Below are 12,203 nucleotides of genomic sequence, written 5' to 3'. Positions count from 1 at the left end.
TCAAGCTCGGTGCGGTTGTTCGTTGTCCTTTGAACCCCTTAGGAGAAGAACAAGAACGAGATATCATCCATGGACTTGGACCACCCCTAGTTCTCATAAATGACACAATCTACACAAATATCTACAACGCCCCCCCACATGAATCTCAAATCCCCTATCACACAGCCGTTTCGTTTCACCAAACAACCCCATCGCTCAAGGAACGAGACGCCATGCAACAGAACCCCCCAACGCAACTGTCGTCAGCAAAGACCAATGATGTCACTAGTATCAACCAAGCACATTCCTCTTCGCCGCCTCCTCACTAGCCTTCTCATACGAAGTCCTGTAAATGTACACCATTTCGAAACCCGCTACAATCGCCAGTCCCAGGGCGGGACCGGCCCAAAGTCCTATCAAATCCCAGTGCAGGCCGAAGCCCAGGCCGAAGGAGATGGGGAGGGCGATCTGTGACTTGTGTTAGTGGTGTTTCACGTGCGGTGACGGTGACGGTGCTATGGGGGCAAAGGACGTACCACGTAGTAAGCGAAGAGGTTCACGTAGCCTCCGAATTCTTGTTTCCCTAGACCTCTGAGCAGGCCGTTTGCTTGCGCGGCTAGGGCGTCGAAGAGTTGTAGGGCTGCGTTGACGGGGAGGGCGTTCGCGGCGAGGAGCACGACGTCGGCGTCGGAGGTGAAGAGTCGGGGGAGGTAGTCTTTCAACGCGGCCAGGAAGACCATGCTGAATAGCCCGACGCCCACGCCCATGATGAAGGTGACTTTCGTCGTGACCTTTGCCGCAGCGGGGAGGCCGGCGCCGATGAGGTTGGCGGTTCGCGTGGAGGCTGCGATGGAGAGGGGGAAGGGTAGCTGGTAGGACAGGACGCTGAGGGACTGGAGGATCGTGTTTGCCGCGAGGTGGGTGGCACTGATGCGTGCGGAAGCCAGTGTGAGGATCTCGAAAGCAAGGAACTCGGCGAGCACCATGACAAGACCGGGGAGGGCCAGACGGACCATGGGACCCCAGTTCTTGAACGCCTTGCGGGTGAAGCCTGGCCAGCACTCCATTCCGCCGACGAAGCGGACGTACAGGAAGAGGAGGATGGGCATGAGGGTTTCGGTGGTGACGACCGCGATGGGACACCCGATGAAGCCCCATTTGAACACCCAGACGAAGAGGTAGTGCATGAGGATGTTGAGCGGTGCGGCGATGAGCAAGACATAGAGCGTGGCGTCGAAGCGGCCTTGTGCTTGGACGTATCGTTTCGCAGCCTCGAACGAGCTATAGCCTGGTGCTCCAATAATCAGTACTTTCAGATAGTTTCCGGCCAACTCTGCGATCTCCTTCTCCGGGACGATCTTGTAGAGAATTTGTGTCGAAGCAGCCCAGAGGATCGCAATGGGGACTGTGATGGCCCAGAGAAAGAAGATCATTCTCTGCAGGTACAGGCCAACAAGCTTCTTGTTCCCACTGCCGTAGGCCTGCGCACAGAGTGTATCCAAGGATGTAGCAAGTCCATGGTACACTGCATATCCGGTGATATTTGCAGTCATGCTGCCCAAACTCACAGCGCCCAGCTCATTTCTTCCAATGTGTCCCACCGTGAACACACTCGTCAAAGTGAGTGATTGCTGTAGAATGAATGTGAAGATCAGCGGCGCCGAATATCTCGTCAATGTCTTCGCTTCTCTTTGCCAACTCGTGTGGATCTTCCCTCCCTCAACAGCCTCCTCCCACTTCCTCGAGATATTCTCCGGGCTGTCCTCTCCTCCATACGGCGCATTGGGATCCCTTCCTTCAACACCATTCCCAAGCAACGCCGTCTGTTCGGTGGGCAAGATAGCATCTCCATCCCCGTCCTCCTCCGCCTGCACACTCCTCTTCCGAATGCTGAATGTCGTACTAATCATCTTCCTCAACCCTCTGTCACTCGCCCCACTCTCCCTCCGTCGCGGATGTTTCGGTGGAATGATGTTATTGTCTCGCAACAAGCTCCTCTCCTCTCCAATCGCTGCCTCCCAGTCCTGCGCCACAGGCACCACACTCTCTGGCTGCTGAGCTCCCAAGAAGGGACGCCCCGTAGCAGCCATGTACGACGGCCGACGATAGTGCCCTGTCATACTGTGTGGTCCCATGGCGGGTATCTCAGGTGCTGTCTGAATCCTGCTGAGAAGGTCCCCGTCTCCCAATCCTCCATCTTGCTCCTCGTCACCCGGGAAGTCCTCATCTTGCAGGTCTTGCGCAATGGCTTCTTCGGCGATCGCTGCGATGTGTTGCTGTCTGTAGCTTGTTCCTAAGCTTCGCGATGTCGAGGGCGAGTCGCTGCGGTTCCGTGCCGCGATAGGTCTGTTGCTGCTCATCTTGTGCTCTAGTATCGCCTGTTCTTGTCTTCCTTAACTCTGACCGCCGCGCCTCAATGCTTCACCACTGCTGCTGCTGGCGCCTAGCTCTTTCTGATCACCGTTGGTGGTTACGAGTAGCTCGGGAGCTGTAGGATGCCGTGTACCGCGAAAGGTCTTGTACAAGTAAAGCTGCTACGCCGTATAACGAAGCAATGGAGCGTGAAGAAGAGGCGAACAGAGCGGTATGGCAACAGTCGCTTACTGTGCTGTCTTCCTACGCTTCTTCTTCCCACTGCTTCAACAAAGACAAAAAGGTAGAAAGCAAAGATATACAACAAACACAGAGCACAGTCAGTCAGGACTGCTCAATTGAGGACTTACATCGGTCGGTCTAATAGCTGTCGGTAGTAGTGACTAAGATGTTCTGCACGGTGGAGAGCTAGCGATGATAACGGCGTGCACATGCGGAAGAGATTGACGATTCCGATCACCTAGACTAAACGCGGAAGTCGTTCCCGAAGACTATATCGTTTGCATTGGCAACGATTGATGAGTGGAGTAAACAATGCTGTCAATGTAGTAGCGAAGATACTCAGGAAAACATGTCCAAAATCATAAAATGGTCAAAGATTGTAGAAAGCACGGAGGGAAATGTCTGAGTAGCAATTCTCATTCATCAGCTACTCTAGAAGTGCAGCATTCTGTCGTCGATTTCATGGGTATCATAAGAACCTCATTGCTGTTTGAGGCAGTGTCGGGCTCCAACCATTCTGATGTGGTCCGCTCTGTAGCCCGGTAGGACGAGCAATCTCTATCACCAACGCCGTTCGCGATCCATCCAATTTCTACGAATGTCGACGTTCTCCGGTATTCGGATGGTCCTCTATCGGACACGGCTTGTTGAGAGATGCTTCCCGTGCGGATTCTTTTTTGTGTTTATGATGATGGTGTCTTTCAGCCGTTCCAGGTATCTAATAACCTCGAGATGTGCGATTCGGCCAGAGGGGGTCGCTCGTCCAGCACGCAAGGATGACCGCTTTCTGCAATTACTCTCGTTTTATGGGCGGAAAAGAATGACGCACGTGGGATGCGTCCTACGCAGCCTTGTCCTTGCTCTGGCACGCCACAATCTTGACCTTCTCCGCCTCGATCTGCTGCGAGTTGTCCATCTTGAACTTGACGTCCTTGATCACAAAGGTCCAGACCTCGTCACAGAAGCGGTAGACGTCCAGGTGTCCTTTGAAACTCATGCGCGCTTTGACTTTGTCTCCGAGAACGGTTGCGATCGCTTGGTCGAAGTTGGCCATGATGCGCATGGCGAGCTGGGGCTCGATTCGGCGGCTGCTGATCAGGTCGTCAAGGGTGTCTGCGAGAGCGAGGCCGATGCTGAGATGCGTGTCAGTATGTGTGTTACAAACTGCGCAAGCGATAGACTTACGAAGTGCCTCTGTACAACTCGTAGTAGCCCTGCTGGCTCGTGGGTTGCGCCATGTTCGCTGACTGGCGATGGACTGGTGATGTCGCCGGAGACGAATCGCGGTGTTTCGAATGTTTGAGCAGGCGACGACCTCTATGTGCTTGCCGTGTCGAGGTGTGGCAGGAGAAAGGGTGGTGGTGGTGAGGTGGAGGTAGTCATTGTCCCTCCGCCGCAGCAGTCGTTATGTAAGCTAGCGGCGGGAGCTTCCGCCCAAGTCGCGAAGCTCAGATGCTCTCAGATGTCATGCAGGCGCAGCTTGACGTTCACTTCACTCGTGTCTCAACCACATCAACACAACCATGAGCGGCCTGACATATGGCGCCTCCGGCGCGGGTACTGCCCTGGTCATCATCGGCTTATGTATGCCAAGAATGGAAGTGGGACAAGACGGGGAAGCTGCTAATATGGATGCCTCCCAGACATGCTCTTCCAAGGCGAAGGCGAAGCCTTTAACGTCGGCGCGTTCCTCGAATCGATATCACCCTTCGCATGGGCATCAACAGGAATCGGACTTTGCATAGGACTGTCAGTGGTTGGAGCAGCATGGTCAGTACCGAAAGACGAGCCAGAAACAGGCAAGGGCATATACTGAGTCGAGTGGATACACAGGGGCATCTTCATCACCGGCACATCGATTCTTGGAGGAGGTGTCAAGGCACCACGAATCCGGACGAAGAACTTGATCTCCATCATCTTCTGCGAAGTCGTGGCTATCTACGGCGTCATTATGAGCATTGTCTTCTCGGCCAAGATGGAGCCAGTATCGGATGAGGGCTTATACTCTGCCGGAAACTACTTTACTGGATACGCACTCTTTTGGTCTGGGCTACTTGTCGGTGCATGCAATCTGGTGTGCGGCATCAGTGTGGGCATCAACGGGTCGAGCGCTGCTCTGGCTGATGCGGCAGATCCAAGCTTGTGAGTTGGGAACAGCTGGCAAGCGTGGACATAACTGACACTCGGTAGATTCGTCAAGGTCCTCGTGATTGAGATCTTCTCGTCCGTGCTTGGGCTTTTTGGACTGATCATCGGGCTGCTACTGAGCGGCAACGCAGACCCTTTCACTGGGGCAAACTCCTCATGATCGCGGCATCATGAGGCAAACCTTGAGCACGAAGTCCAAAGCAATCGAATCGCCAGGCCCTGATAAAATTCTGATCAGAGGCAAGCCACAATGCAAGGCAGTGTGTAACGATTGAGCATTTGCAGGCGTCCCAAGGCTTCTGTAGCGCGGAAAGTAGATTTGTAGCGCTACTTTACCAGAGATGGTGATGTACGTATGTATTGTATTCGATATATGAGCGTTCGATGCACCGCACTCATTTCAAAGGCCGTTTTTGTGATTAGGCGACAAAGGTGGAAAAGATTCTGACGCCGAGCAAGGATTTAGAAGTAAGAGTCTTGTGACTTTCATTGTAGTGAACAGCAAGGGTACTTCATGAACCTCCAGCGAAGCGAGTAATAATGCATTGTCCAAGCCATCCACCGAATGAGCAACCCAGAACCTCCCTCTTGGTATACAGTAGCCCCGTCGACGCCGCCGAACGCCATCTTTCCAGTCGTAGAATACAGAAAGCAGTATCGACTTGCACATTCAAGTCTCCACAAAGCGCGAGCTCATTAACTCGTCCACATAAGCTCTCTGCGACTTTGCGCTCCCATCGTCCATATCCTTAAGCAGGACCGCGAGGACCTCGATCGGAGGCTCCAGTCCGAGCATGTTTGCTCTCTTCCACCGCTTCAGGCGAGCGATGCCTATCGCTGGCTGCAGTCAAACTCGTTAGCACCTGCACAACATCATGCCTCGAGCTGTATGTGTGCTTACCCCGTATTGATTGCTCATATCCCACTCCCTCAAGATCTTCTCCGACACAGTTAAGTCCTGCTGATGTACCCTCGGTGCTTTCCGCTCTTGCTCCTTCGCTCTCCAGTACTTGTTGATCTGCGTCGTGGGAATCTTGCGTGCTCGCTCTGCTTCATCTGATATCCAGCCTGAGCCATCTCTGCCTCCTGCCGCACCTGCTTCGCTCTCTTCTGCGCGACCGCCTAGGACGTCTTCGGTCTTGATGTCTGCTGCTGCGAGAGGGTCGAGTTCGGCTTCGGCTTGCTCTTCGATTGCTACATCCGCGGTCGTCGGCTCCTCAAGATCAGGCTCTGCTTCGGCCTTCACATCTGTACTGGCAATATCCTCAAACAATGCCGGATCCTTCTTGGAACCTTTAGCATTCCGCGGCGACGATGCTTTGGTGACTTTGCTATTCCTGCCGGCGAAAGAAAGGGTAGACTGCTGGCTTTGACTAGCGCTGCGAGGACCAGTAGATTTGCGTTTCGGAGACATGTTGGCGGTATTAGGATGTCGTCGTCGTGCGGTTATGTGTGCTGCTGTTGGACCAATGTCTGGTGAGATGTATGTCAGGGTTGTGGGAAGGGTGGGCTAGATTTAAGGTTTGGCTTGATGTCGTCACCTGGGCAACGACGCGCGAGGCGCGACTTCACGCGTTGAGTGCTGGCAGAAAACTTCACTTGACTTTCACTCTCACTTTATGTACATCTTCAAACCTCCTTTACAAGGCTCTCTCTAGACTGAACAATCCGGGATAGTTCGAATGCTAACTCAGAGTTCATTACTGAGGTCTGGTCTGCTCTGCAGGACTCCCATGAGGGGACAGCCATTTGATATGGATTGTAGTCAGCCTGCGACGGTTTTGTAGAAGCGTCCGAACTCTATGGGCTGGTCGTATAGACGGAAAGATTGGCTGGACTTCGGGATATGTCTCGCGGTGTTCCTGCCAATGCCTGTATTCGCTTCCCCGAAGTTGAGAGTGGCCCTGTTGCTCGATTCCTCAATGAATGATCCCAGTGGATTCCACAGCGTTCAGGCAGACAGTGAAAGTGGCATTTTGCTTCTTCTTGTAGCGATATCCGGGAGATTTCGGAAAAACTAGTAGGGCGAAACCAGGCTATGCAGCATTCACGTGGATATGTCGACCAGCAAACGTTCGAAGTGCTGCTGATGCTCCATTGGAATGTATGTTTGCAGGATGCCATGGGACTTTCATGGTCATCCGTATAGCCCATGCTCACGGCGTACATTATTGTTTGGTGCTTCATGTGGACAGCAGGCACACATTTATACCGTATATATGCCTACTCCGCTAATACCCACAGTGCTCGCTTCAGCATTACCCTTTCTACCAACTGCAAACCCCAACGTCGATATCACCTACCACGCAATCGAAACTCCTATCGTACCTACGGTCCACCACTTCTATTCGAGAAACACTAAGTTCACCATGGCATCCGCTTCCAATTCCGCAAATCCACCAAGGCCTACGAAGAGGAGATACTCAGAGATGACGGTTCTCTCTGATGCAGAAGATTCCGACTTCATTCCCTTCCCTTACCCACAGCTGCAAGGCGAAGAGGAGAAGCGACCTTGGTGGAAGGGCGTCGTAGCGTACCAAGTCTGGCCAATGTCATTCAAGGACAGCAACGGCGATGGTATTGGAGACATCCAAGGAATAATCTCCAAGCTCGACTATCTCAAAGACCTCGGAGTCGATGTGATCTGGCTGTCTCCAACTTACAAGTCTCCGATGGATGATTGGGGTTATGATATCAGCTCGTATACTGAGATCCATGAACAATTCGGTACGATCGAAGACATGGAGGAGCTTATCAATCAGATACATAAGCGTGGCATGAAGATCTTGTTGGACCTCGTCATCACCCATACCAGTGACAAGCACCCTTGGTTCCTGGAGAGTCGCAAGTCGAAGGACAACGAGAAGTCCGACTGGTACATGTGGGCCGACAAGCGGCCAGGCAATGAGATCGAGGGCGAGCTAGTCGAGGAGCCATCGAACTGGCGAGCTGCGTTTGGTGGAAGTGCTTGGACGTACGCCGAGGAGCGCGAACAATACTTCATCCATCTCTTCCTCGGCTCTCAACCCGATCTGAATTGGGAGAACCCTGATGTTCGAGAGGCAGTATACCAAGATGCTGTTAAGTTCTGGTTAGATCGTGGGGTTGACGGCTTCAGGGTAGATACGGCCAATCGCTTCCACAAGGATCCGAAGTACCCGGATGTTGAGCCCACGGTGGCTGGCAAATGGCAACCCGGTAGCAAGCACTATATCAATGGACCCAAGATGCACGAATGGCTGCAGGAACTTCGTGCAAAGATGGCAAGGGACACCAATGGGAAAGACCTCATGCTGGTGGGCGAGCTGCCCCTAACGCCCTACGACGAGCTTCTCAAATATGTCATCCCCGACAGAAACGAACTGTCTATGGTATTCGACTTCGATATGGTCAAGCTCGGCAACAACGATAACCCGGATGAGTTCGCCAAGCACGAGGTCTGTAACTTCATGGATAAGAATTCCAGCTTCACGCTCCCCAAGTTCAAGAGTGCCATTCAGAAAGTCCAGAACCTCATCACAGATACCAATGCCTGGGGGACTGTCTTCGATTCATGCCATGACCAGCCACGCAGCATTGCCCGCTATGCAACTCCAGAACCGAAATACTGGCGAAAAGCTGGCAAGCTTTTGGCCCTCCTGCAGACAACTCTCTCCGGAACCGAATTCATCTACCAGGGCCAGGAGATCGGTATGGTAAATATGCCAGAGAGCTGGGGAGTCTCAGAGTTCCGCGACCCCGATGCCCTCATCTACATCGAGGACTACTGCAACTTGAACCGCCGTAAAGACCCCAACGCCCGCGAAAACGCCATCAAAGGCGTCTTCAAAGTCGGCCGCGATAACTCCCGCACACCAATGCAATGGAGCGACGAGCCCAATGGCGGCTTCACCGGCAGCAACCCAACCTGGATGCGGATCAACGAGAACTACAGCTGGCTAAACGTCAAGGCCCAACAACTTGACCCCGACAGCATCTGGAACTTCTGGCGCGCCCGCATCGCCATGCGCAAACTCCACCGCGAACTCTTCATGTTCGGCACATTCGCTTTATACGACTACGACAACCCCCGAACTTTCACATATACCAAGATGTCCACGACGGGACAGATGGCGCTCGTGATCCTCAATTTCTCGAATGATGAACTACCCCTGAATACGTTGCAGAGGCATTTGCTCGGCCATTCGTATCATTTGCTGGCGAGCAATGTGGCCAAGACGAGGGAGTTGTTGCAGGCGTGGGAGGGGAGGGTGTATTTGATAAGGGATGGGTTGGATCCAAGCAAAGGGGCGGCGAATGTTGGGGAGGTGCAGGATCGGTATCCTGGGTCGAGGGAGGGCGTGGTGGCGAAGCGTAATTAGCAGGGTTGAATGTGCGTTTTGCGTGTACAGTATGTTGATAGAATGGGTTGTATGCATTGTCATTGAGATTTCCGGCCAATAGATCAGTGCGTCCAGTATACGTCCTGCGCTGCGCCCTGCGTGCAAGCAAGGGGATTTGCTGAACACAACCTACATGTTGCAGCGATCTCCCGGAACACTCGCTCACCTATTCTGCAGTCAAGCCTTTGCAGGGCATGGTACGCGACAAAGCCAAGGGAATGTGGAGAGGCGAAGAGGTGAAGTTGAAAGAAAGACGAGAGCTTTCTCCGCGCCAGGGTAGCCCTGCAGCGATCCGCTGAGCCGCATTGCTGGTAAACAAAGGCAAACTCACTGGAACGCAATCGCTGAAAGCAGCCGGCATCCCCAAGAATACAAGACTGGCCGTCCCATTGCAAACTCTCTCCATCTAACAGTGCTCCTATTCAAACCGGGGATTCACCTATATTCACCTCCAACATCTGCGCAGCGCGGGAAGTCGGCGATCGGCGTCGGCTAGGAAACGTCCGCGCGGGAAGAGCGCGCCGAAGTTCCCGGCGCTAGTGAATCCACACAAAACACCCTCGACAACTCGACAAGCTTCCATCCACAGACAAACACCATACCACCGCCGCCATGCCGCCACGAAAGGCGGATACGCCTGCGCGTGTAACGAGAGCATCTTCACGCACTCCTGTTCCTCTCCCTGCGGTCGACACCCGCCAATCTCACGCATACGGCTCGAGAGGCAAAGCCGCCCTCACAAATCAAGTCACAACCTCACAAGCCGCCATTGACGATGCCTTCGCGAAATCACGCGACGAAGGCGAAATGCCACCACCGCCGCGACCAGAGCCGAAGAAATCGGCCGTCCGACGATCAACCCCGAGACCTGCAGCCGACCAACCCCAAGACGTCGCCGTCAATGGCGTGGCCGCCCCCAGGCCAGCGGAGAACAACCGTCCAGACTCTGCCGACAGCCATCGTCCAGCCACTGGCGTCGACTCGACTGGTTATGGCAATGGATTGTCAACTCAACAGCCAGACCCGCAGCCAGCGGCACAGCCAGAATTTCAGGCACCGCGGCGGTCACCTCCTCAAACTCGACAGTCTCCACCTCAACCTACCCCTCAACCTCATCCTCGACGCCGACGGCAGCCACAGGCAGAAGAAGAGGCTCAAACTCCACCACCTCCGACTCCCGAGCCACATTGGCTCGCAATCTTCATCGCCACCGCCTGCCAGTTCATCGGAACGAAGTTGTTCTGGTTCCTTCTTGCTTTCTCCTGGATCACGTGCATATCATACTTGATATCAACAGCAGCCATCTTCTCAGTCGTCCCGATGCCAACCCACGAGTGGTCACTGGCAAGAGATCACTGGGTGTATCACACAGCAATGTCACTCGGGAAAGAGACCAATCTGGTGCCGGCGGACTATGCGGGGCAGCAGAAAATCCTAAACAGGATCTTTTATGGAATTGTAGATGATTTCAAGAAATTGCAGGTCAGCCACAATGCGTTGAACGAGACGGTGGGCTTGCTCAATGAGAGTGTCACGGAGATACAGCGAGTTTTACCGAACTTCATCGCAGTTGCCAGTGACGGCGACGACGGAAAGCCCACCATTCCGCCGGCCTTTTGGCAGGCTCTCATCGAGAAAATGGACGACACGAAAGCATCAGCGCCGCTCTGGGACCGATTTCTCGCGACGAATGAGGCCAAGATGCACACGACCATGAAGAAAATCGTCGATTCTGAGCTTGAAGGCGGTGCCGTCGCGAAGCACCATCTCGTCACCAGCGAGCAGTTCCAGGCCATACTTGCAAGCAATAACCACGAAATGGAACAGACATTCAACGAGACGCTTCGCACTCTTCAGTCGGTCATCCTACAAGAAACCAAAATGGTGGCCCAGAAGGTCGCCAAGGACGTGTTCGAATCCACCCATCTTGCGAAGGGCCAAATCAGGGCTCTGGCTTACTCAAACCTCGTTGTCAACATGGATACCCGCATGCGGCAGATCAACTACCTCTCCGACGACCACGGAGCCGCCGTGCAACATAAGTACACTTCAGCCACTTGGCGCAAGCCATCACTCGCGCAACAGCTGGGCCGGTGGATGTGGTGGACTGTGGGAATAGCGCGACCGCACAGGCCTGTGCACCCGACGTCGACCGCCCTAACCGAATGGTATAAGAGTACCGACTGCTGGTGTGCAGATTCGCCCGAGAATGCAACGGTCAAGCTGCAAATGGGCGTGAGCTTGCCTTACAAGGTTTATCCCAACGCCTTCATCATCGAGCACATCCCGGCCACCGGAACTCGTGATATCGCTGCGGCGCCTAGGAACTTTGAGGTCTGGGTCAAGATGGATTCGGAAGAGCAGGCCAACAAGGTCAAGCAGAATATCCAAGACCTGGGAAGCCAGATTTGGCCAGGTGATTGCGGCGACCCGCCAAGCAGTAGCTCTGCCGACAACGGCAATGCGTGGGTGTGCGCCTTGATGGGCGAATACGACATTCACGGACACAACTACCTGCAGTCCTTCTATTTCCCGTCCAACCCATGGGATATCGGACTCGAGATTCCGAATGTCGTTCTCAAGGTCACCAGCAACTGGGGCGCATATCACACCTGCCTGTACCAGATCCGCTTGACCGGAGACGAAGTCGACCACACGCGTCCGATTGAGGACTAAAGCGGAGGAAGAGATCAGAAGGAAAGAAGGAAGGACGAAACAGGACGATTGTATCAGCGCGGCGTTTTTGATGATTCTGCATAGCGAGAGGAGCAACAGGAGGTCACTTGGCGAGGCGTTTTGTCGGATTGGCAAGAGCGGAAGATACCCCCTGGTTTGCAAAGGCTCTTGCATGGAGGCAATGTTTTGTATTTTGAGCAGCAGACCGGCTGCTGAGATTTCGCTGCACACAGATGCAGAAAGTAGTGCGGGAGTGCGGTAGTTCAGACTCGCGCGGTAATACGATTGATCACATGAAAGCTGCTTTTACGTTTCACCTTTCTTCACTTCGCCATTGACTAAAAAGCCCATGTGAACAATAGTCATCGAGAATGCTCATATGATTTGCTACGGCCTTACTGCAATGCTACGGTATCTTCGATG

The 12,203-nt window shown here is 53.7% G+C and overlaps 6 protein-coding genes across 6 annotated transcripts; 3 read left to right on the top strand and 3 right to left on the bottom strand.

The window, feature by feature from the left end:
- Nucleotides 1–270: 270 nt before the first annotated feature.
- M409DRAFT_58032 (uncharacterized protein) lies at nucleotides 271–2,339 on the bottom strand (the record flags this gene model as incomplete). The annotated part of the gene is made up of 2 exons (XM_033813800.1): nucleotides 271–447; nucleotides 516–2,339. The coding sequence occupies 2 exons, from the start codon at nucleotides 2,337–2,339 to the stop codon at nucleotides 271–273; spliced, it is 2,001 nt and encodes a 666-aa protein (XP_033663498.1).
- A 1,076-nt stretch (nucleotides 2,340–3,415) lies between these two features.
- M409DRAFT_58031 (uncharacterized protein) lies at nucleotides 3,416–3,812 on the bottom strand (the record flags this gene model as incomplete). The annotated part of the gene is made up of 2 exons (XM_033813799.1): nucleotides 3,416–3,707; nucleotides 3,760–3,812. 2 exons carry the CDS (start codon nucleotides 3,810–3,812, stop codon nucleotides 3,416–3,418), a joined length of 345 nt encoding a protein of 114 aa, XP_033663497.1.
- A 285-nt stretch (nucleotides 3,813–4,097) lies between these two features.
- Nucleotides 4,098–4,882, top strand: M409DRAFT_26849 (uncharacterized protein; the record flags this gene model as incomplete). The annotated part of the gene is made up of 4 exons (XM_033808300.1): nucleotides 4,098–4,158; nucleotides 4,218–4,344; nucleotides 4,408–4,716; nucleotides 4,765–4,882. The coding sequence occupies 4 exons, from the start codon at nucleotides 4,098–4,100 to the stop codon at nucleotides 4,880–4,882; spliced, it is 615 nt and encodes a 204-aa protein (XP_033663496.1).
- A 510-nt stretch (nucleotides 4,883–5,392) lies between these two features.
- On the bottom strand, nucleotides 5,393–6,136 carry M409DRAFT_68924 (uncharacterized protein; the record flags this gene model as incomplete). Its single annotated transcript, XM_033818050.1, has 2 exons — nucleotides 5,393–5,563; nucleotides 5,624–6,136. The coding sequence occupies 2 exons, from the start codon at nucleotides 6,134–6,136 to the stop codon at nucleotides 5,393–5,395; spliced, it is 684 nt and encodes a 227-aa protein (XP_033663495.1).
- A 1,015-nt stretch (nucleotides 6,137–7,151) lies between these two features.
- Nucleotides 7,152–9,083, top strand: M409DRAFT_68923 (glycoside hydrolase family 13 protein; the record flags this gene model as incomplete). The annotated part of the gene is made up of 1 exon (XM_033818049.1): nucleotides 7,152–9,083. One exon carries the CDS (start codon nucleotides 7,152–7,154, stop codon nucleotides 9,081–9,083), a length of 1,932 nt encoding a protein of 643 aa, XP_033663494.1.
- Nucleotides 9,084–9,716: 633 nt separating this feature from the next.
- M409DRAFT_58027 (uncharacterized protein) lies at nucleotides 9,717–11,780 on the top strand (the record flags this gene model as incomplete). Its single annotated transcript, XM_033813798.1, has 1 exon — nucleotides 9,717–11,780. The coding sequence occupies one exon, from the start codon at nucleotides 9,717–9,719 to the stop codon at nucleotides 11,778–11,780; it is 2,064 nt and encodes a 687-aa protein (XP_033663493.1).
- Between the last annotated feature and the right edge of the window lie 423 nt (nucleotides 11,781–12,203).

Source organism: Zasmidium cellare (genome assembly GCF_010093935.1).
Source record: "Zasmidium cellare ATCC 36951 unplaced genomic scaffold M409scaffold_34, whole genome shotgun sequence".
NCBI lineage: Eukaryota > Fungi > Ascomycota > Dothideomycetes > Mycosphaerellales > Mycosphaerellaceae > Zasmidium > Zasmidium cellare.
Note: the sequence above shows the minus strand (reverse complement) of the source record. Positions and strands in the feature narration are given on the sequence as shown.